Genomic DNA, 24,426 nt, shown 5'->3' with positions numbered 1-24,426 from the left:
AGTTAATACTTTTCTCTATGGGTGCAAGAAGGGAAGAGATCCTTTCCGTAGGTACGATTGCAACTTTCTTATAAAAAGGTTAATCGATTTACATTTACATATCAGATTCAGTTACACTGAGAATCCCACTCCAAAACACTCTAGGAATCTTGCCTCTCTTCCTATACTCAAAATTGTAACCCAAATGCATTTCTACTGCATCCAGAATGCACAATACACACAGGAGAGGAGATGTGCCCCTGTGAAATGTACTCTGACTTATGATGTCTTGCAGTTACTTTTTATATCTTGTTAAATAAGTTACTTCCATGAGTTTTTAGTTAGTAGTTATTAGCTACACCACTCAGAAATGTCTAAATATAAATATGAGGACTATTAGTACTGCAAGATTTATATACTTTAAATATAAATTTTAATTTTGATCTTAATTACATGTTCATCTTTCATGTCTTACAAATACAAACAAGTATATCAATGAAAAACTTATATTTGCCTCTGAAGATTTTTATTGCCTCTGGTGATAAGTAATGAAGAAGCAAAGTTTATTGCAAAACAAGGACATTAGCATAGCCTGTCTATCATGGAAGCTGTAAAGAAGAAACTTCCTACTTCATCTGAGAAGAGACAATTTAGTCAAAAGCCTTTGATATGTATGGAAAGCAACAACATTTTATACATTTAGAATGTGCCCACAGAAGTCAGTTGAAGGATTTACACTTATTTCAGTGGGCTTTGAAACAGGTCCATTGATATGTTCATTAATAATGGCATTAGGTGGTCAAAACTGGCAGCTTCAGGCTTGTGAATCTGAATATTATTTTAAATTTCTTTCATAATCAGTTATAAATTGAAAGAGCTACTTATCTGCCACACACAACCTAGTAATCTGTAAAACCAGTTCAGCAGAGCATATACATTAATGCTACAACTATGAATTACCTTACGACTTTTGAAATAACCACAACCTCACTGTATGGGCATGAGAAACAAAAAACAAACAAGTAAACTATGCTTGTTGTTCCCTCAAGGTTTATTTTATAAATAAATAAGTAAATAGAACACATCGTAGAACAAATTAGAATTCTATGACAAGCTGCTTGTGCTGCTATGAAATATGCTACAAAATTATCAGTCGAGTCTTCTAACTGCAGAAAAATCTCCTAAATCACATTAACCAGAGCACAAAGGAGGTGGCCTACATTTGCAGACTGAAGTTCCACACATATTCTATAAGAGTGTTCTGGTATAATTATACTCTAACCACAAGCATGAGTATGTTTAGCCAGATGTTTCTTGGAAGCAACTAAAAGTACAGTTGGAAATTTTCTTAATTCAATTTATATGTATACCTAGCTGATCACAAACCAAAACATTTAACACAGCCCTTCGCTACAGAATCACTGGTAATGAAATTCTTCACTGTCCCAAACCAGAGAGTGGTATCATATTATTTTGTTGTGCTTATATAGGTATTCTACCACTCAAACAGGATCCCTCAGAATGAAAACATAAACACTGCCTATTCAAAAGACTTAATGTAATTTATTCTTCCAAGGTCTGAACTTAGGCACAACTTTAAGCACAGTCTAAAGATAACTAGAATAAATCTTGAGGCACTGGGAGCATGTAGGAAACACACCAAGAGGTTTTGAATTCCATTATAACAGCATTCTAATTCAATATATTATAAATAGATCTGGGATATATTTAAGAAATCAGGATCCCCTAATTGTTCCTCTCTCCTTCAGACAATAGCACACTGTTCAGGTTGCATTTTTTTTACTTAATTTCTACAGTGACTGCAATTTCGTCATTATTTTCCCTTCGCAATAAGACACTAAAACTAAAACAACAAATGAAGAAGAAGCAGGAGCAGGGAAAACAGATTTCTACTGAGACTTCTCTCAATTGGCTTTGAAAGTTAATCATCTTCCTTTTAAGTGTCCTATTAAAAAATGAGCTATGCCTGGAAAAACGTACATATTGCAAATCGATGCAATGTTTCTGATGTGTTTCTCAAAAGTTACATCAGCGTAACTCTGATGTTGAGATACAACGCACTAAGATGAAGGCTAATTGTGATGGCAAAATAATTTTGCACTTAAACAATGTATTTTATGGTAATTTCCTCTCTATGAATTTTAAATATACATCAAAATTTCAACCTGTCTGCATCTGTAAAGATCTCAGGTATTTTTCCAAGGAGTTTCTTAGATTTAGGTGTCTTTGGGTCAGGTTTTTTAAAGGAATTTAGGACTCTTAATATTGCAGATAGATCCATGGCCGTGTTTTAAAAAAATACGTTAAGCATCTAACATATTGACTCAGATGACATCTTACATTGCTTTTAAATATGAGATAGATGTGTCTGAATCACATAGCATCACCTTAAGAGCTTTCAGTTCTTTTTCATCTGAGGTGGTTTTTTGCACTGTGGACACTAGAGCCATGGATTATCTTCCTAAAAGATGCTCTGGGCTCATAGTTTTATATAGGCTCAAGGGGAGACTGGACAAGCATTCAGAAGGGGGGAAGAGAGATCTAGTTGACTAATGCAAAATAAACAAACCACATCAGGGTCAGGAAATCCCTAGAACTGAAAACAGTCAGAGGCTGGGATAATGTTAGGGTGAAAGTATATGCTTTCCCTGTTCTTCCTTGTTCCTGTGTGTCCATTTATGATTACTGCTGGAGTCAACTGGATGTTTGCCTGGTTGTTTTCTCTTAATACCAAGGATTTCCTTTCCATTTTTCCTCTGAGTTCTTGGGTAGCAACTTTGGCCCTTCAGACACAGTATTTGATTATTTTTTTTTATTCAGATTTGTTTTCCCTGAATGGGAATTCATACCTATGGGTCAACCAACTGTCTTTCCTTAACATAAAAGTAGTTTCATTTACTTGTCCGATGTGCAACACCAGCTAGTGGACATGAGAACCTGGATCTATGTGAAGGTGAATATACATAGGCTTAGGGCTGATATGTTTCAGTCAAAACCTTAAGTTGCTCACTTTTTGATTTTCACATAGGTAATAACCTTAGCACAAAAAAGGTTTTCAACTGCACCCTTAAAGCTAAATTCTAACATATAACCATCAATACATTAGGTCATCATCATAATTTCAGAGTATCAAAATAAGCACAGACATTTAGATACCACTTTCTGGAACTCAGTAGAGGTTTGGAAACTTCAAAGCAGCAAGGACTCCATTCATTTACAAACTTTCAAATTCCTCCTTGGAGCTCTTCCATTATTGGTTTGATATGTAATAGCAAAGATGAGATTTTACTGCTCTTGTATACGTTAAATGTTCTGCATTTAGGGGACCTCCCCAGCTTGCAGTAAAGCTAAGCTTGCAGTAAGCTTTCAGTTATATCCTGGATTCAACATATACCAACAAGTCCGTATAAGAAGAACAGCTTGCATAAGAACGAATACTAATCTGACATGTGAAAACAATACAGAAACTGTATTTATAAGGCAACATTCACACACACTCATTCACAATTATTTCCCTATGCAAAAAAATAAAGATTTTTACTAACTCAAGTACTCAGTATTGCTTTAAGTGTTAATTCAGTGTATAAACTTTAAGAGGAGTGACTTTCTCAGTTGCTTAACCAGCTGCGCAACTCTACACCAGCTATGACATAGCTAACACTGACAAAAAAGAGCACTACTGTAAAAGCCTGAATAGGTAGGCATGGCAAAAGCATCACCTAGTTTACCAACTAACCTTCTAATTCTCACAGTATCATTTAATCATTTCCTATCTTCTAGCTGTTAGTCAAAAACATTAAACAATTATCACATATTTTGAGTTCATGAACAACAGAAACCGAACACTTTCAGAACTCCAATGAAAAATGGCATGTTAGTTTTGTTTAAAAAAAATAAAATACACACCTTTCAGAGGTTGTTAAGGACTGTCACAGAAACTGAGTCTATAGATGTTCCCATTTTGGATAGTAGCTGCAGTCTCAGCCCTGGCATTGGTGATGCCAGCTGGTCTGTAGGATTTGACTTTGGTCAGTGAAGAGTAGAGTTCTCCTTTTACAGATCATGCTGCAAGTGTTGGAGTGGGCCTATTGCAAGGAATACTTTTCTCCTTTTTGAAGACTATTTCATTAAAACAAGTTAAATAACATTCATTTTCATTACACAAATCCCTCACTTCCAAACTTGAACTTTATATTAATTTCTATGTTTACTGCATTCAAACATTTTAGACAGGCATAGCTGTCATAATGTAAATTTCTTAGAGCAGATTCAGCTGACGGGCAATTAACACCTACGTTTTGTGGCGGGTGATTTGCTGACTATCACCGTAGCCCTTTTTTCAGTGGTTGTAACTATAATTCAGAAAAGCATTTTTCTCAGTTTTGTTAGCACAATACACATGGAATGGAACAAGAAGAGGCAAAGTGAGAAAGAGACTTACCTATCTACGAAGTTAACTAAACTTTAGCTACGTGTGGAGACTGACTATGGTTTTTCCTGGTCAGCAGATGGACATTTATCACTACGGCCCGCTCACAGCCAGTTCTTAGCACCAAGTGTTCGTATCTGTCTGATGGTGGGATATGGTATCTGAGAGTATGCAGAGAGACCTAAAGTGCCTTTGTCAGTTACCTTGAAAAGCGGCAGACCGTAACCTGATAGGCTAAAGTAATTCTCTAGAAAAATCTTTACATTTCAGAAGAAATGGGCATCCTCATCTGTGGCTGAAGTGTGAGACACCCAAAATTACACTATAAAACACTTGAGAGGTGAAGAAAACAACAACAAAATAGAGAAGAGGGTTAACTAATTTACAAATACATCCTGAAGCAGGAACTCTCTATTCACTATAGTCCCTAAAAGAAAATCCACAGTCATCCTGCAACTGTTGCAGAATCTCAACAATACAAAGGCAAATGCCAGATTCTGGCACCAGAGTAAAGCAGCGAAGGTAAAAAGAAGTTCTTTCAGTTACAAGTTAAAAGGAACTCCATGATTCTTAATGAATCTGAAAAAACAAACCACAGAACAGTTATGACCATTTCATTTTCTTTACCTTCCTTAGTAAACCTCTGTTTGTATTCCTTTGATGTTACCAATCAAAACTTGAAGTCTCTGTAAGTTTTCCCACACTGAGAAAAACTTATGTTGTAAAACCTACATAAAATGTCTGTATACACTACACCGACTTTTGAAATCCTGCAACTTGAGTACATGACGTGCATTTTAAGAGTAGATTTTGGTTTAGTATCTGTAATAAGACTGTATTCCAGCTTCCAGAGAGAACTGCAATTGTCTAGTGAACAGTTACATGAATGATCGAATCCCATAACTAAATTTCAAAATATGGTGCACTTTATCTATAAATAGTTTTCTGATCTTAGGGGTTAGAACTGTGACCTTATTTCAACAAAACACATTAGGGGTCTATATCAATCTGCAATATTCCCAATTCAAAACAAATGCAAAAGATGCATCTTCACATATAGTAGTATGTTTAAAAATGTCGGAAATGTCAGCCACTTACATACTTTCATATTATCCCTAATTAATACAAATTGCATTTAATTTCACATTTAGTAAAACATATTGCTGCCCAAAATAAGGACTATAATTTTTATCAGCAATTATTATTACTGATGTATCAACACAATTATTTAAATTCAATGTATATAGAGGCAGAATCCATGCAAGCATTTACAGTTTTTGTTCCCTCTGTGCTTCTTCCCTAATTTTTGTGGCTTGGAGCTCCTCCAGATGCTCTCTCTGACTTTGTGGTTTTGTATTTGAGATCCCATCTCCTGATTCATAGCAGTCCTTGATTGACAAACAGATTCAGATAGGAAAACAAACAGTTACCTGTATATAATCTGCGTCTGACAGCTGCACCGCTAAGTTTTCCAATCGTGGTGAACCTACTGTTTCAGATTTTACCCATTTCTTGGGTCTCTGAGTCACTGTGTTTACTGAGCTATTCAATAACTGGTGACATATGTGATCTCCACACTGCAAGCTGCACTTCAGATTCAGAGGATTTTCCTTTTTTCCCTCCCCCTTCATAAACTAAATTATTTAAAAAACAACACAGGGTTTCGTATTTCTAAACTGATGTGCCTCCTAATTGAATGCAGAACACTTTCAAACTATTTTCCATTAGAGGCCCACTTTTTTCTGATTTTAATGCACAGTATAATACCTTCATTGGTAGATTAAAATTGTTTGACTAGAAGTAAAACCTATTATTATACGCTTTTTTAGGGGTTTTGTCTTGTATAATGTAGGATGAATTATGTAAAACATACCAAACAGGATACTCTACAAGCTGCCACTTGCATGCTGCAAACAATCACAGTTTCACTGATAGACTGGGACTTAGCATCTTAAAATTCCTGTGGAAATCAAGTGCATTTTAAGTATTGGGTTTGATTATTTAATCAGACAACTTGCATTTTGCCCCGGCTAATTTGGAAGGCTGATAATATTTTACTCATAAAATAATTGTGCACCTGTTGTGATGGAAACCTATTCAAACAAATCTTAATAGACATGAGGATTCATTCCCAGGACGAGCGTGTTAGCCTCTCATTACTGTTATCTACGGGACAACAAATTTTAAACGGCTACTAAACAGTGTAATCTTGTATAACTCTTAAAGAACATTTAGGACAACGTGACTAATATTAAACTTTGTTAATTCATATCTATACAGACCAAGATAAATATTAGGATATGTGGGTCAAAATAAGAGTAATTTAAAGAAAAAATATGTATATAATAACACGATTTCAGTGTGAGAGCTAATGACAAAACCATTTCTGATCAAGCTCCCTGGGTATAAATCTATTAATTTTATTATCACAGAGGGTAATACCTATGCTGAACTCATGGAAACATGGCAGACTACGTCCTTAATAGATTTCTATTTCTGTTTCCTCCGTTCAGAAAAATTTTCTGTGGAAACTGCTTCAATACAGTGCTCTCAATGTGCTTTACGATTTGTATGTTCATATTAATAGATAAGACTTCATCTTTCTATTGCTTTTGAAAATTTCCTCTATTGGCATATCATGGCAGAACCAAAAAAACGTTGCAGGGAATGGAAAAGAAATTATTTACTTTAATCCAAAATAAATATTTGGGGGAGAGATAGAAAGGAGACAGTGAACTGAGATCAATTCACCCACCAAGTAAGAGGGCTGAGTTGTGAATTACCTGATTGGAGCAAGGGGATCCTGATTAGCCTGAAATCACTTTAATGTTGGCAGGAGGAGGTGAAAACAAGGAAAATGAGCCCAGTTTGGCTAGATCTGCCCTTTGGCAGAAAACTGTCAGATTTCATTGGTCAAATCTGAAGTGAGGTGACACAGTTAGACAAATCAAGACCTCTGGAAAAAAATACTGACAGTTAACCTCTTCCAAAGGGTCAACTTGTTTAGAGAGGACAAGGACAACCCTTCTTGTATTTCCTCTTCTATTCCTCGTTGAGCTTAGGCTTTTGAGGCAGTGGCTGTGTCAGGTTGCACGTTATGTTCTTGCTATTCTCAGTTGCATGTGAGTTTCCCAAATGTGCTCGTACTTCATTTCTCCTTAGTACTAACCTTACGTCCCTTAAGTTTTACAGATGACATTTCTGACCCACTTCTGGGTCCACAGTTTGTAAAGTTCCCAGTAAGGTCTTTTTACCTATCTCTTAAGAAAAAAAAATATCTGACATCTTTGATATCATCAGGATGCTTTCATTACCACACAACACCCACACATCAAGACAGACTCCCTAGTCCAAAAAGGACATTAAAACCAACCGAGGTGAAAAGGATTGCCACAAATGTTCTCATTAATTGATGCCAAAGTTTGATGTTGCTCAGAATAGGGATATTTTGTGCAAAAGGTATCTTTCTAAATTAACTGCAGAGATGGGTGATGAGAGTGACCAAAGTGCAAAGCAGCTTTCGTATAAGGAATAAATAAATACATATTTTACTTTTCAACCTGAAGGAGAGACAACTGAATGTAGTTAACAGAGAAGATGAACAGGGAACAACCATTCCCTGTCCATTATAATACAAGATCTAGGGGACATCTATAATGTACTAGGTTCAAATATACAGCATATTGTTAACTGCTGAGCTTATCCCCACAGGCTTCCCAGCTGTCTATTAAAGGGTTCAAAAGCGATTGGACATGTTCATAGATGATAATTCTATCAAGGGCCATTAAACCCAAATGTACCACGTCTGAATCAAGAAGCCCATTAATCATATTTCATGGGAAACTGGAAGAGTATATTGAGGAAATATTACTGTATGTTTGCCCTTTTCTTACACCCTTCTCCAGGTTGCTCAGTATCCATAGAGACAGAACACTACTAGATAGTATGTTCTTTCTATCTGACAATTAAATCAAAGATTTCCTCATTATGAAACTCCTCTACCAAAAGACTAATAAAGTACATCTACAGGTTTCCACAGAATTCAAATCAATCAGAAAATTTCAGTCCTTTCAGTACTGTGCCTATATATGTCTTTCTAGATAAATGCTTACATTCATTAATTTGTTAGAATTTTACTTTATATGTCTACAAGAAAAAGCCAAAAGCACTGAAACATGATGAAACACAAGAAATGGAGCTTCCATTCTTGTTTTAGCAGTGCAGACTCCTACACATGCACCTTCTTTTTCATATGAAGTTTGTATTCAGTAGGAGTTTTATTTTGCTAAAGGTAAGTAACTTCACTGGCGACTAAACTGGGACTTGAGTCAAAAGGAAATTTGCCACTGACATCCATTGTCAGAAGAGAAGGCCTTAAGTTCCAAGCAGAGATAGGCTTCTTCAACATAGAAGCATTTCAACTACAGTTAAAGACACTGTATTTATTAAAGAAAACAATTCCTGGTATGCTGAAAATTAAAAAAATATGCAATACCAAAACAACCTACTAACAGAAGAAAATGGCAAATTTTCAAAGAAAAATTGAAGAAAAGCTACTTGTATTTTTAATTTATATTCAACCCTTTTTCTGCTAAAATATTAAATGGCATTTGAAAATAAACACATTATAATACCATACATTTTCTCATCACTATTTGTACAAATAAAAAATGGATCAAATTCCAGAAGGCAGTCTTTTCTAATGTGCCCAATAAATGCACTGCTGTTTCAAGTTCCTTATTATTAGCATCATTATCCTTATTCCTTTTTCTCATGAACAGTTGATACTATTTCTTAGTACGCTATTTGGGACACAGTTCCACAGAACACAGCATATAAGTGAGCTCTCCCACTGATTTCAGTGTAGTACAGAGTTCATATATTTAGTCCTAAATTGTTAAGCTTGGAAACATACACTGGTAAGGCAAAAAATATAGAGATATATGTGCAGTAAGTAGCAAGTGCATTGTGTGCTTGGAAATATACTGCACACATCCTGGTTGATATTTTTTATAAAATTTATTCAACAATATGGAGAACTTGATTTATGTGAAAGGTTGATTACAATGTAATTTATAGGTGTGGAGTTTTAAAAACTACAAACTATAATAGTAATTAACTTTTAACATTAGAAGCAGGCACAATTGTGATAGGTGCCACTGAAATGTAACTCTGACCAAAAGACCAGAGCCTCAAAAATGTTTACTTATTTTTTTTTCCTTTTTTTTTTCTTTTTTTTTTTTTTGGGGGGGGGGGGGAGGGGGGGGCGTGCTAAGCACAGCTTCAATTCTGCCAAGACTTACATATACATAATTTAAACAATAGCACTATATACAGTGAGCAGTCCCGTCCATTTCCACAGAACTACCCTCTGTCTGTACAGTTCGTGGTATGTCTATTTAAATCCAGAATCTGGAGAAAAGTATTTCATATCAAAAAAGTCAAGATGACATAAGACCATATAGTTTAGTTCAGTTCACGCTAGTGATTAGTCTAACTAATTATATAATGATATCAGTATCATAATCGTAACAGATACAATGGGGCATGGCAAGTTTAACCAAAATATTTTTATTTTGGAATTCATTACCTTCTTCATGCAAATCAGACTAAAGAGTATGCAAACATTAACTGTTGAAAGTGCTTATGAAATATTCAGTCATTCAAATATCAAGGTTCCACTTAATTTAGAAGGTCAGGTTAGACCTGGAAATGTAGCTTTTGTAACCCATTACACAAAATGCCAATGACTTGAGAAATGGCAAAACAAAAATATCTCTCTGATTGGGAGAGCTACAACATGAAGCTAAACATATCACTTCATTGGATCATGGTAATAAATTATGAGAAACCTTTATAGCCTGTGATATATTTCTAAACAGGACCAATTTCTTAAGGATCTGGGTGTAAGGGTTCTGGGTCACGTTGTTTTGTCATGTTTTGTTGGATGCTTTCATTGGTTTCACTAATTGGAACCAGTTGATCCTTCTTCCTGTGTATTGATTTTTTAAATCCTAGCAGTTAACAATGATTCTAATGTATCATAACACTTTAGACCTTAATCATATAGTGGGGCTTTTGCTTGTAGCTTTTGTTTGAGTTTTAATTAAGAAGACCTTGTGTCTCAAAGCCTGAGCTGGGTTTTTAATTGCTAGTATGTATATCACACAGACTTCAAAAGAAATAAAATATGTTTATAACAGAGAGCACAAAGGAGAGCTTTGAAATGTCTATAGCCATACAAAGTGACATAATTAAAAACCTCTGAGTGCCTCTGTGATATAAGACTTATATATATTTATTTATACATATTTATAAGGCAGACTGTTATATACCCTTAGAATTCATGAGAAAGAAATTTCAGCAATTATACCGAGAAATAATTACTGCAAATCTAGACTACAGTGTTGGTCAGCGCTACAGGAAAACATCAGATTTATTTTCCTCAAAACGGTCTTCACATTTGATACAGTGCACTAAGAAACACCCAAAACCTTATCTGTGAAGACAAATTTTATAAAATGGAAGCAAAAATAGCATTTTAAAATGTTTTGTAAATCATGCATATTTTAAGAAAAAAATTTAATTCACTGTAAAAACACAGAAACCGTAAGTTTTCTCAAGGATTCATTCATGCAGAACTCTCTCCAAGACTATTCCAGAAATGGATAGTGTTAAATTACTAGATTCAAACAGTTGTGCCTCAGTGTTCTCTTCCAGTCATTAATGCACACACACAAAAATGGTCCAAGAAAACAACTCTTTCCATCTCTCCTGTGTTCTAATACCAGGGGAAAATATCCTTTTCCGTATTGTTTATAGTGTATCTTACTAAGAGACTATCAAGTGGGTGAAGTTGCCTTGTTTTACTAAATTCAACATTTCCTAGGAAACAGTCATGCTGCCTCCCACCTATCCAAATATTTTGAGGCCATTAATTTGTACATGTCACATGAAATAGGTGGTTTAGGCTCTTTCTAATGAAGTAGCAAACATAAAAGAGGAAGCAATAAGCACGGGAAACATAATGCAAACAGCCTTCTGTATTGGATAAAGCTATGGACATCAATCACTATCCTTCCCAAAATAGAGTATACTGTACAAAGACAGCATGTGACATTCAAGTCACAATGCCTATAAATATAGATAGTTCCAGTTGTAAACAGCACCAATGGAAGCCAGAGAACTAACCTGCAACACAGTAGCCGGTGACCCAGGAGTCACTCTTCTGTAAGACTGCTAGACCAATTCTGACCCTTTCACGATAACATCATTGCTTAAGATACTTAAAGACTGACCTTTCTTATTTGATCTTCAAAGACCCTGCATGCTGAGAAAGACCATTGCGGGCTATTTCAGTAGGACAACTGCCTGATGCATGCAAGACTATGCTATTCCAGAGATTTATATTTGGAACAGAAACAGAAAACTTAAAACAGACTCTGTATAGTGATAAATGATGCTACTCTGCCTAGCCGTGGCTGCTGAAGAAAAGCTAGATAACTAAGCAACAGAAATATATGCAGGGAGGGAGGGTGAGGACAGAAGTCTGTGCACCCGAATATCTGGAAATTTGGAAAAGAGTCCTGCACCACTTTGTTTATTCAAATACACGATAACAAAAATTAGAATGAAAAGTATTTCCTGATCCTCATTTTTATACAAAAAATAGACACTGCAAAAGCTGGACATAAGCCTAACAAATTGCTTGTATACCTTATATAAATGTATTTGCACGCACGCACTGGCAAATAGCATACAATCAAATGATTTGCATGGGCAGCTGTGGGGTTTTTTCCAGGTGAGCAGGTCATTTAACTCAGCTCAACTGCTTCACAGACCTTTGAAAATTTGACCTATGTGTTTCATTTATAAACATATCAAATGAACAAGCAGACTTATTTAACCACTGGAATTTGGCTACAAAGCATTCTGCCAAATGCTCCTCTGAGTTTCATGCAACCTCCCTGAAGTCAATGGCTTGTTTGGCTGGAATTCAAGGAAGAATCTGGACCATTATCAATAACTGAAATCCTAATAAAGAAACTCAGAAAAAGCAGTTTTACAAATGAAGCACGCTATGCAAGAGTAATTGTGAACAGGAACAATCCCACTTAGAGAAAAAATAAATGATTCACTGTTTGTTACTTTTGTATTGGCTTCTATTGTTTGAATTAATAGATATAGTTTATAATTATATCTTGATTAACACTATTGTCTTCTAAATATAGAAGGTAAAGCAAGAAAATACGACTTTTATTTGTTTCTCTCAGCCAATTATCTTTTCTTCTCGTCTATGTGCTTTCCCAAACATGAATAGAAACAGTTTGTGTCAGTGGTACTTTTTTTTTCTGCTTTCATCCTTTTTTTCTGGCACTGATTCTTAGTGAACTGCCTTCCCACAACCAAGATGCTAGTCTTTTCCTGAAGGGGGGAGGGTTGTAGTTGTGCAGACACAGAGGAAGAGTATGTGCTTAGGTTATCCTTAGCAAGAACAACGCCTTCTCTCTAGAATAAACAACTCCCAGTAACAGTCAGTGCAAAGAGCAGCTCCTCACAGGACCACACCTCACTTTCTTATAATCAAGATTTTTTTTTTCCCTAATGACCTCATTTATTTATTTTTACTGCACCGCTTCATGTCTTTAAGTTAGGCTCTCAGTAATATGAGCAGAAAGTCTGCACAAAAGCCAAAAATACCAGCCAGTTAAATAAATTGGTTTAGAATCTAATGGAAATTAAGGAAAAAGATATTTGACCTCCTGAAGACAACGCACTTTCAAAAGTAGTTCTTTCAGACCTCAGCATGCCCTTCCAGTTACCTAACTGGAAATTCATTCATCACTATGAAAATGAACTTCACTATTTGGAAATCTACCACCTTGAACACTGAAAAGATTTTTTTTTTAAACTATGCTTCTTTGGCGGATTAAAAATTATCTCTAGCTCCCCTACTTTGCTTTATTTCCTTGTAATCTGGTTTTCATGCTGCCACAAGCTAGATTGTTGAGTGGGTTTTGGGTGGTTTGTTTGGGGGTTTTTGGTTTTTTTCTTTCTGAGATGATTTAAGACACACAAATGCTAATATGAATTAATACCAGGCGGACAGTGATTTTATCAGCAAGGAGCTAACCAGCCTGGAGACAGTGGCCAGGCCACTGACTTGGGAGCCCAAAGGAAAGCAGTCCTACTTCAGACCTGCCACTACTGCTATGTAACTCTGCACCTTGTTTTCTTCTTCTATAAAATGACGCTTATGTCTTTGTAAAGAAGTTTGCATGACATAACAGCCACCATCATTTATCTTCCTATGTTTGTATATGCTTTTTTGTATTTTTGCCTGTTCATGAGAAATGTTAAATACAGTTGCAGTAGCAAAGATTCCGTATTGCATCTTGATGGAAGTCAACTAGTAGTGGAGAGGAATACTGCAGACGTTATGTGAGGATAGGTTTCTAGGGATGAGACACAAGAATTATGTGGTGGAAACTAACTGAATGGCTGTCAACACGTAACTCTGGTGAGCCTAATCAGGTGATCCTTTTTGTACCGCTAATAATAGCTGTACCCCCAGAAAAGGCAGTTAGAGTTGAAAATTCTTCCAAATCTGAGCGAGAATGCTTTGTACATAGAGGAGAAAAGGTTAGGAGCAAGAACTCTACCCATTCTCTCTGCAGTGAATATGTATACTAAGAAAATAGGAGGAATAACATAAATTCAGAAAATCAAACTTTTTTTTTAATAAATGAAAGCTCATGAAAAAGCTTTTTGTGCCATATAAATGAATAAAGAACATTATTCTGCATTGTTAGAGATCCCACCTCTTTTAATTTTGATTCACTAATAGCATTCAAGTAGTTTCTATTTAAAGACTAAGTAGCTATATTGTGCAATTAATGGACAAACTAGCATTCAATGTTTTTCACACTATTAAGAGACAATACAGCTTTAAATAGAATGTGATTTCAAGACATAATTTTGTTGGATTTCATTACAGTCAATTTTAACATGTTCCTGCAAAACTGCATACTATATTTCTGCCACTGACATTACTATTGGATTTCTTATCTGCTTAATATATATGCATTGTCATACTTCTACCAAAAAACCCCAACAGGAAAATCCAACAGATTTTGGTCCTGAATCAACTGAAGGAACCAATTATAACATACTTATTAAAAAGGGCCAATCTTTCATCTGTTTGTATAATAAAAAAATTGAACTATCTTAAGTTTCCCTGGTGGAAATGTAAAACCCTAAGCATCAATTTTCATCAAATAGTATCTTATTTCTTTTTACACTAGTTACAATTTATTAATATGATGCACATGGTTCTTTATTTTTCCACATATTCACAGTTGCAATTTAATAAAATTATACCAGTGAAGAGAAATAAATCATAAGTACCTTGTGTACCCTCAACCATGTCTTATGGCCCCTTCTCACAGCATAAAAAACCACCTTTTTAATTTGTCGGAAGAATTGATGGGTGGGGGAAAACACTTCAAGTTTTCTACATAGTACTTAATTCTCAAGAGAATTCCACTTTTACTACATTGCTGGTTCAACTAATCTTGGAAATACTGGAAAGCACTGTCTATCTATGCAATAAAACTTGCACTGATTTCAGGAGGTCCCAAATTTCATTCAGAGCTGCTTTGTCTCTGCAGGAATAGCATGAACTTTTTTTTTTTTCTTCCCCAATTTTGAATCAAAGATTTAGAACAGTAATCACACAATTACCACCTTCTATAATCTGAAAGCAGTTTCTACATATAGTTTATGCAACTGGGAAGAAACAGTACCAAGTACTAGTAACTCCATGTTTTCAAGATGTTTCTTCCTCTGGTCACAGAGATATATAGGTAATGTCAACAAACCTACATAACTAACCTAGTGTTTGTGATTGATAACATCCTTGATACTGCCTATAACTGATTATGACATGCTCTTATTTATTTGGCAGATGCATCCATCATCTTAAAGATGAATATTAAAAAACAGGATGAGTTGAGTGGAAAGAGGAAAGCACTCTCTAGTTATCATTGTTATTTCTATTATTTTTTCTGAGTTTTAAGCAATACTCAATTCCCTTTTTAAAATATATGCAAACATTTAAAATTTGATCTAGTGAGATACCTTTAATTTCTCCAAGGAGATCACTTGTATTTAATTTTTCCATCTTCTCCTTCCAGTCTTTAGAAAGTAGCTTTTCCATGCAGGATGAATCTATTAAAAAAAAAAAAAAAAAAAAAAAATTATCAAATATATTCTCACACATCAGAAAAACAAGTGCCACCTTCATTTTAAAACTGTTCTCCCTGTTCTAGTTGGACAATAGTTTCAAAGGGAAATGAACTTTTAGCCAAACAGAGTTCTCATTTAACTGCATTTTAAATCCAAAGTAATTCCACCGAGGTTAATGGAGTTACTATGGATTTAACAAGGGTCTAATTGAAAGAAAAACTTCGTTCAGGATTTATGCATGCTAACTGCCAATTTACATGCATAGATTGCCAATGTATATACAAATTCTGTCTTTTTCATTTGAGAATGATTGTACACTCAAAATTATACATGAAGATTTAGAAGCTTTTTTTGGAAATTTGGCACACAGTGACATCTGAAACCCATTTTTATACCCATGTCAATGCAAAAGTTATTCATATAATGTCTCCGTGGAATTCATAAAAGCACTCTACATATTGGATGTTCACAGTATCAGAAATTTTCTCAGTACACTATAAACAACATGCAATGATTAGAAGATACGCTTTCATAATTTGAAGTTCAGAATACATTTCAAATCTTTGCCCCAATCTGGGAGGCCTTCTGTAGGCAAAACTGTCACTGAAGTCATTACACTTGGAGAAAGTAGAAGATTGGCCTTACTAAGTTTCATAGGATCAGTCCCCAATTCCACTAAAAAAATTGATATTGAGCATAACAGACTTCAATAAAATCTAAAGGTTTTTCCAGTTCAATTAAACTAATTGGTTCTGAAGTCTAAATTATACATAACCTTCCAGAAAATTTACAAAAGGTGATTTTTAAGACGGGAATTCTTATGGCTGATATTGTGATCCAGAGTTTTATGACTTTTAAAAACCACAATTCAGATTTATAAACGATTATCAAGAAAACGTTACACACAATTGAACACTTATTTTCTCTTCCCAGTTAGTAATAATAGAATCTCAATTAAACTTAAACTCTCATAGCAATCTGCTGTTCATGTTAGGACAAGATGAATTTACACAATGCTTTCCAAATAACTAATAATGTTCCAAATTTTGACATTTGCACTGATCCCGCTCCAGTCACTTAAGAATTAACACTGGGGTATACAAGAAGGCAGAATTTAGCCTAACATATCTTTTGCTAAATTACTGGCAGATTAAGGCCAAATCATGGCTCAAATTCCCATGTCAGCAGTCCCATCAGAAGCACTCACACAAGTGAAAACAAAAGCAAAAAACCCAGATTAAGAATGGCAACACAGATTGCATCAACGCAATGGGTAACAGTTTGTTCCACCTCAGAGGATTCTAAAAAATCCTCAGAAGGAGGAGAAGCATTCAAAGAGGTTACAAAAGGAGGAGTTACAGATTTAGGGAGAAGTTTAAGGAAGAAAAAGGTCACAAGGCCAATCACATTTTAGGGTGCAAGTAGTTTCAGCCTAAAAATTCACATTAGCATTTGAAAAAACAAACAAACAAACAAACAAACACCAAAAAAATGAAAGAAAGAAAGGAAGAAAGGAAGAAAGGAAGAAAGGAAGAAAGGAAGAAAGGAAGAAAGGAAGAAAGGAAGAAAGGAAGAAAGGAAGAAAGGAAGAAAGGAAGAAAGGAAGAAAGAAAGAAAGAAAGAAAGAAAGAAAGAAAGAAAGAAAGAAAGAAAGAAAGAAAGAAAGAAAGAAAGAAAGAAAGCAAACCACAACAGCAACAAAAAAACCCCAAAAACCAGTTGAAAGCAAACCAAACTGTAACTACCAAAAGATCAAAGATCAGGTTTTAATTGCAACACATTTTCACCGTGCAAGCCTCCGTGGAAAGACAACACAGCTCGTAAATCTTTTTGAAGTAATATTTCAGTAGAAAAGCTAATTTATTTACTAATTATATCTTTCTATGAAAGAGACAAAATTAAGGAGCTGTAAGTTGCAATAGGCAGTGTTAAAATACTTGTTATATAATAACAATTTACTTTTAACAATAACAGGCACTTATTACTTTTATGAGTTCTGGCCTGATAATAGAAGAATCAAGAAATAACCATCAATTATCAATAGAACATTATAATTTGTCCTTTTTTGTGATATCATCATTAGTTTAAAAAGATGTTTCTGTGTTTCTCCCCTGCCAAAATTTCAGACCCCTCATCCCTGGAAGAAAAAAAAAAAAAGAGCTTTAGGGTTTTATTTTGATGTTTACTATAGGTTATGTATTCTACTGCTTTTTACCTTACAAAGAAGAAAAAATATTTAAATTATATAAAAAAAAGAAACAATTAGAATATCACAGGAGTTTATGAAATACTTTCCTCAAAAGCACTTGCTTTATTTTTTCTCTTACTGTTCTTAAGAACATCCATGTTTATCTCTAGTGTTCTTATATTACATAAGGGCAAAAACCATATTTCTAAAGCAGCCTGAGAAAGAAGTGGAATGGAAAACAGGTCTATCCGTGTGCCTTCTTTTTGATATAATCACACTGCTAGTTACAATTTTTATCTTTATATATGACTGAAAAATTCCTTAATAAACATTCCTTTAAACACCCCTATCTCATCTACGTTATAGATCTGACCACACAATTTAGAGCTACTGTATTTTGTTATTGGGAAGATTACGAAAACACACAATGAGCCTTTTAATGAACGTTTTTATAACATTGTAGAAATAACTCTCTTGAAATTCCTGTAAATTTTCAATTAGCAGGTTTAACCTGCATAATTTTTAGAATTTAAAATAATGATATGTGTTAAAGTTCTCTGGAAGTCCTCCACATTAGATACGAAACTATATAAAGGCTTATACTTGAAAGGCATGTCTCCCTTGAAGTTCTGTATTCTGTGTTCACAAACACACACTTTGAAAAGGTTTGTGAATCTGAAAGGGATTTTTTATTCTTTCTGTACTGAAAATTAATTTTTACATACATATAAAATCTACAAAGATATCTTCTGACATCAGTAATATGTCTTCATCCATACTGATTCCTTTCCTGATTTGATTCATTATAGAAACAAAACATCGACTCAGAATCCAGCACTGAACATTGAAGAAGCCCGAATTCACATCTGCACTGCATCACTCTCCCTGCACTGAGGCTCTGCTTCAGAACCATTCCAAAACTTTGTGGATCCCGACATTTTCAAAATTCAGGGGTATTCTTGTTAAAGACAATTATAAAAGAAGCAAAGAAAGAAATTAGCATTTATACATTTTTAGCTTTTCTCACTGACTTTATAAACCACAGTTGGGCTTCTGCTGCAAAGTAGCATATTTTGTACTGACACATGTAAGATCAAACTCGTGAAGTTGCACTGGCGCAATTTATTATATTAACAACACACAGCTTCTCATGCTTTATATTCTTCTCTTGTGAACTAGGAAGAATGTTCTTTCAAGGACAGCAAACAGGTTAAGTATAATTAGACTGAGATGACTAAATGAAATCATTGAGTATTATTTAATATCACGGTATATTACATACTTTGTTAGCAGACTAAAGGAGTTTAAAGTACTGTGAGAATCTTGTTAGACATGACAGTTTTGCAAAGGTGAATGTTAAAAGATAAATAAGCGGGGCGGGGGGGGCGGGCAGTGGGGAAGCCGAGAGGAAAAAAAAAAGAGCCTAGGTGTTAGATGAAAAGGATCTCTCCACAATGACAAAGCATCGATGAAAAGAATTAACATTTGTCCATTGGGTAATCAATCAGTCATGGAATGGATGGAATCCAGCTCTTTGTTGCACGACCGGTGATGAAGAACGAGTGTGTTAGCTATCACAGCCAAGCTCTCAAGTTCTTCCGACTGAATAAAAGTCATCTTGTTCCTATCAAGGATAGCTTTTGCCTCTTGTCTCTTCCTTATTCTTCCCTTTTTTCCCCCCTCTTTTTTTTTTAATTTCACTTTTACAGCCTTCAACAAGTTACCAACCCCAGCTATAGCTTACACGAATACTGTATGACCTTACAGTGGCTTGCACCTATCCTCATCGATTTTGGGGGGTTGTTCCTTTTTTTTTTTTCTTTTAATTCACCGAAGTAGCCTCTTATTACTTTGTTTGAAATACAGATATGAAAAAAAAAAAAAAGCATTCATGCCCTGTGTGTGTTTTTGTTTTTTATGGTAAAGTCATACATAAAAGAAAGCCTAAATGTGAGAGTGCAGCAGCAAAACTTCAAAGCACTGACTGTCAGACATTATTATTTCAAATCAGCTTTGACTTTTTGAGACTTAATAAAACACTATAGTACAGACTGGCATATTTATAACACCTATACCAGTGATCAACTGAACTGTCTTATTCTTGCTACTGTGCAGTGCCTTGTTATTTCTTTTATAATAAGCTTCCCTCAAAACATGTTGTAACAATACTGCAAACTGATAATTATTAATGATATGAGTTCTAAAACATGACTTGTTTTGCATACAATTCTTTTTGAATACATACATTACTTTGACAGAAGACAAAAGCACATTGATTTATTAATAATGATTGCAAATGCATAGCAAGTTCATAAACAATACAGAAATATAATTCAATCAAAGGTATAGGTGACATATTTCTACATGCATCTGAACGGATACGTCTCAAGGAAAGAGGCACTGGGAAAGACAAGGTAGGGGAACTAGAAGAGAAATCAGGCATACTACAAGAGAAACTGTTCTAAAACATGATCAGACCCTCAGGAGGAGGAGGATAAACTTCTTTTCTGTGTTTTAGAAGAACAATACTACAGAATTAGCGGCATCTTTCTATTTCAGAACTATCGTCTATAGTTATACTGCATAACAATTTAGTAGATATTGCTAAACATAAAAAGACCATATTTTTGCGAGCTTTGGGACTACATAACAATATGCAAGTTTCTCCATCTCTAATGTTCTATCAGCTACTCTCAGCACACTTATTTGCCTTCAGCTCCACAGGAGAAAATGTGTCCTTTGGATCAGCCTTTGTCAAATGAGTTCAAATGCCTCATTCAAGTTTATATCATGAGAAAAGCAGCACAAGTGGTATTACCCTGTCAGCATCTATGAAATACTTGTTAGAGAAAAAGTGTTCGGGGCGGGAGGGAGGTTCCTTTGAAAGAATGTTAAATGAGATTATGAACTCCTTGGGACAGACATTTGTGTGCTTACGAGGCCTACTGCACGAGGCCTGCTACAGGAGAAGAGCTGCTTTTTTCCCCAAAATTCAAACAAGCTGCAAATAAACAATGGTTGCCCTGCTCCCTATTTTACCTTTGCACATCTCACCCCATGCCTCAAGTGCAAATGTGCTTTTTTTCAAGTGGGTGAAGCTAAGGTTGTGCCATCTAAAATAATAAAAATGATAACACCACAACTCATCATGCATCTGAAAGAGGAAGGTTTCTTTCAGTATTGTTAATAGAATACTAAATCCTGTTCAGAGCAGAAAAATCTAAATAAAATCAGTACTCTACAAATATTCCTGAAAAGTCAAGCATCATTTAGATTTACCCTAGTCAGTGTTTGTTACTTACAACTAAACTAAAACGTCAGGTCCATTGGTCCTATTATTAGATCCATTCATAAAAAATGTGAATTATTCAGAAAATTTAGGGGTTTTTTTTTAATCCAGTGATGAGTTTTAATAGACCTGTGCTGGGACCTTTGATTAACTGATCCATCACTGCATGCATGATAACAGCTTATTTACATGTCTTTTGTGAGTTCACTGCCCATCAGATTTCCTTGAGGTAAAGAACCACCTGGCATAGATCTATATCATAAAAATATTTCCTAATTTTCACACTTCATATTACGTATTTTAAAATTATATGCAAACTCTAACATTTCGGTATGAAAGGGAAAGGCAAAAGGTTAATTTAATTCACTTTGAAAGAAAGAGATTTTATAATCTTCTAACAATTCAAAATTAAATTAAGGACTTTACATTTACATTCATGATTTGAGAAATAAAAATATAATTTAACCATGATTATCAGAAACTTAACTGCCGGGTAGTACTATGTATTCTTTTTTAATCCAAGGATGTAAAGTTTGTGTAATGTTACTGAAATAGATTCTTTGTTGCCATAGTTACTTTTTTTCTTCTTTCAAACACAAATTGTCCTTTCCTGTTTCAATAAAATTTAAATAAAAGGAGAGAGCAACAATACAAAACTAATCAAAAATCTGCCTGAAGGCTTAACATCCATAGTTGCAATGTACTGCCACTGTCTCTTGCTCATAAGCAGCTTGGATTCAATCTTGCTGTCAGTGGAGAGGCAGGTCAGGGGAATCTCATCTCATCCTTCTCAATTTCCATACTGTTCTCGTACAATAATTAATTGTCGTGGTCTAACAGAAAATTAAAATATAGGGCATTTCAGACATTGTTAGCCAGTGAACTGATTTCTTTGGGCAACTCTTCAAGATTTTCTTGATTTAATAAGCTTTCAAAAGCCAAGTTCTTGAAAAACAAAAATACAATCAGAACACAAAAATGAGCAACATGACATTTAGAACAGGAAAACCTGCTAATTCCTTTTGCTACATTTAGTGCAAATTTAAAAAAAAAAAAAAGAAAAAAAAGAAAAAATCACCCCTAAATTCTATATCTTGCTCCTGCCGTTAAGAAGCCAAGTAATCCTGGCCAGTCGCTTACTCCGTCCTCTCGTGTGGACTCATTTCTCTCCACCTCTTTGTCTGCCTTGAGGCTGTGACGCTTCTGGCACAGGCTGCCTATCTCACAAGGGTTTTCCTGAACACCTAGCACATTTCTGACCAGGAATTAGAACTTGGTTCTGATTCTCAGTGCAACCTGTAGGCAGTACTGTAAAACCAAAAAAGGAAAAAAGGAAAATAAAAAAAGGGCAAAGAAGCTTTCCTAAATACAATTGTATGCAAAAGGCAGTCAGCTCACAGTAGATGTTTTCTTGCAAAAGCAATAATGGAAACACAACTGAGATCTGACTACCTACCATTACAATTTTGTTTAGGACAGGGAACCAAGTAAATCTGCCAACTGCTGTACATTTTTTCACAGGGACAAGATTTCCACAATATGATAAAATTAGAACTGTAAGAGCTTGGAGAGCTCTCTTAACTTTTAATTAAAACTCTCCAAGCTCACTAAAAATAATTAGGCATTAAAATGTTCTGGTTTTCCTCTGAATTCATTTGCACTACTTGAATGGTCTAGATCTTGCATGAAACAACAGACATTCCAAACAGAAACACTGGAATTTAACTGGGGGCGATTTCCAGACCTGCTTTCTATGATGTGGCTAGTGGGAAAAACTGTAGAGTCTGAAGATTGTACCAATTCTGCCTAAAATGGCTTGTTTCAACAGGAATTCTCTAGCGCAAAGAGCATTTGCACTTCTGCTCAGTGCAAAATTCTAGATAAAAAGGAGTTTGAATTTCATGGAAAGAAAAACCCAAGATACAGCTCTGACCTTTATTTTTATTTCTTTATTAAAAAGCAGAACCTTTAACCTTGCAAATGTTTTTGTTCGCTTAAAATAACTCATACAATGCTATATGCCACACTATTTTTAGAAAAGCAACAGAGAAAGCATGCTTTTCCCATACAGCAGGGCACAGATATAAACATCAACACAGATGCTCTGTGAGAGAGAGCTGGACTTCTCAAGCACTTGATCATTAAGGAATGCACCAACTGTTTTAGATAATCTCGTGCCAGCTCCAATTCTGCTCCACACTCCCCTTTGGGAGTGGCAAATCTTGTCCTGCTCCTAATTTTTCATTTTACTCACTCCTCCATTCTTTTTTTTTTTTCTTCCCAGAACAGAGGGAAAAAGGCATTGTGTGCCAAGCAATGCAAGACTAGAATCACTTCCCCAAACAGAGCAAAACTTTCAGACAATTAACCCTCCCCTCTTCTTTCAGATAAATTACTAAGTATAAAATGCAATCTGTTTCCTTTGTTTACTCAATATGAACAATTTGTAAATGACTCAAGGATAAAATTCAGAAAATGTTGTGCTAAATTAGAACCATTATAAACATGCTAATGACTGCTCAACTAAAACATGCAGGATCAGTGTGAAGAAATATATTTAGTTCCTGTGAAATACAGTTGTATTGCCTCAGAACTATTTGGTCACTTAATTGTATATGATTACTTCAGGAAAATGTTAATTTCGTGAAGACTGCACTAGACGATACACTATGTATGTCAAAAGGAGCTTTCTCAAATGTCAGTGTAATCGCTTGGATGCAATGTTTTGGCATATTAGTAGGAGAGAAATATCTTCTAAGTCTGTCAAAATTACATGTACATTTCATTCCTCCACTTAAAGTTTCCCTTCCATTATAAGCCATATTTTACTGTTAGATTGGCTGTATTCATTGAAGTACACATCATTGCCTTATTTGCATTACAATGATAGTATACTGTGTATTACATGTAATCACCTATTCCTTAAGTATGTGCACCTCTATTTACTTCCCAAGTGAACGTATAATATTGGCAAGAAAGAATCTCAACCTTTACACAACAGCAATCAGGGACAGTCAGGAAAAGGGGAGCACAATTTGCTTGCAATCCCTGGCCAAAAGATTACATAAACTGATATAATAAAGGAGAATGATACACTTGTTTTCCTGTCTCTTGCTATGTATCAGCAAGGTAGCAAAATCAATAGGATTTGCAATATTTGTTATTTTGCAAAACAAGAGCTGTGTTAAGGTAAGCAGATCTCAAAATCTTCATTATTTTTCTTTGCTGCCACATCTTCGCATTGTTCTGTATTGAGCAGTTCTAGAAGATCAA

At 35.0% G+C, this 24,426-nt stretch overlaps 2 protein-coding genes across 19 annotated transcripts in view; one reads left to right on the top strand and one right to left on the bottom strand.

The window, feature by feature from the left end:
* C5H11orf58 (chromosome 5 C11orf58 homolog) overlaps positions 1 to 24,426 on the top strand; it is a 321,725-nt gene that overhangs the window by 64,885 nt on the left and 232,414 nt on the right. The window lies entirely within an intron of this gene.
* The window catches only part of SOX6 (SRY-box transcription factor 6), a 373,686-nt gene that overhangs the window by 161,144 nt on the left and 188,116 nt on the right, over positions 1 to 24,426 (bottom strand). For all 18 annotated transcript variants that reach the window (XM_075755057.1, XM_075755064.1, XM_075755059.1 and 15 more), the window contains one exon: positions 15,569 to 15,658. In XM_075755057.1, coding sequence (XP_075611172.1) covers positions 15,569 to 15,658 — 90 coding nt within the window. The remainder of the gene's footprint in view (positions 1 to 15,568; positions 15,659 to 24,426) is intronic.

The sequence above is a fragment of the Balearica regulorum genome, chromosome 5 (assembly GCF_011004875.1).
Source record: "Balearica regulorum gibbericeps isolate bBalReg1 chromosome 5, bBalReg1.pri, whole genome shotgun sequence".
Lineage (NCBI taxonomy): Eukaryota > Metazoa > Chordata > Aves > Gruiformes > Gruidae > Balearica > Balearica regulorum.
This window is presented reverse-complemented; position numbering and strand designations above follow the sequence as displayed.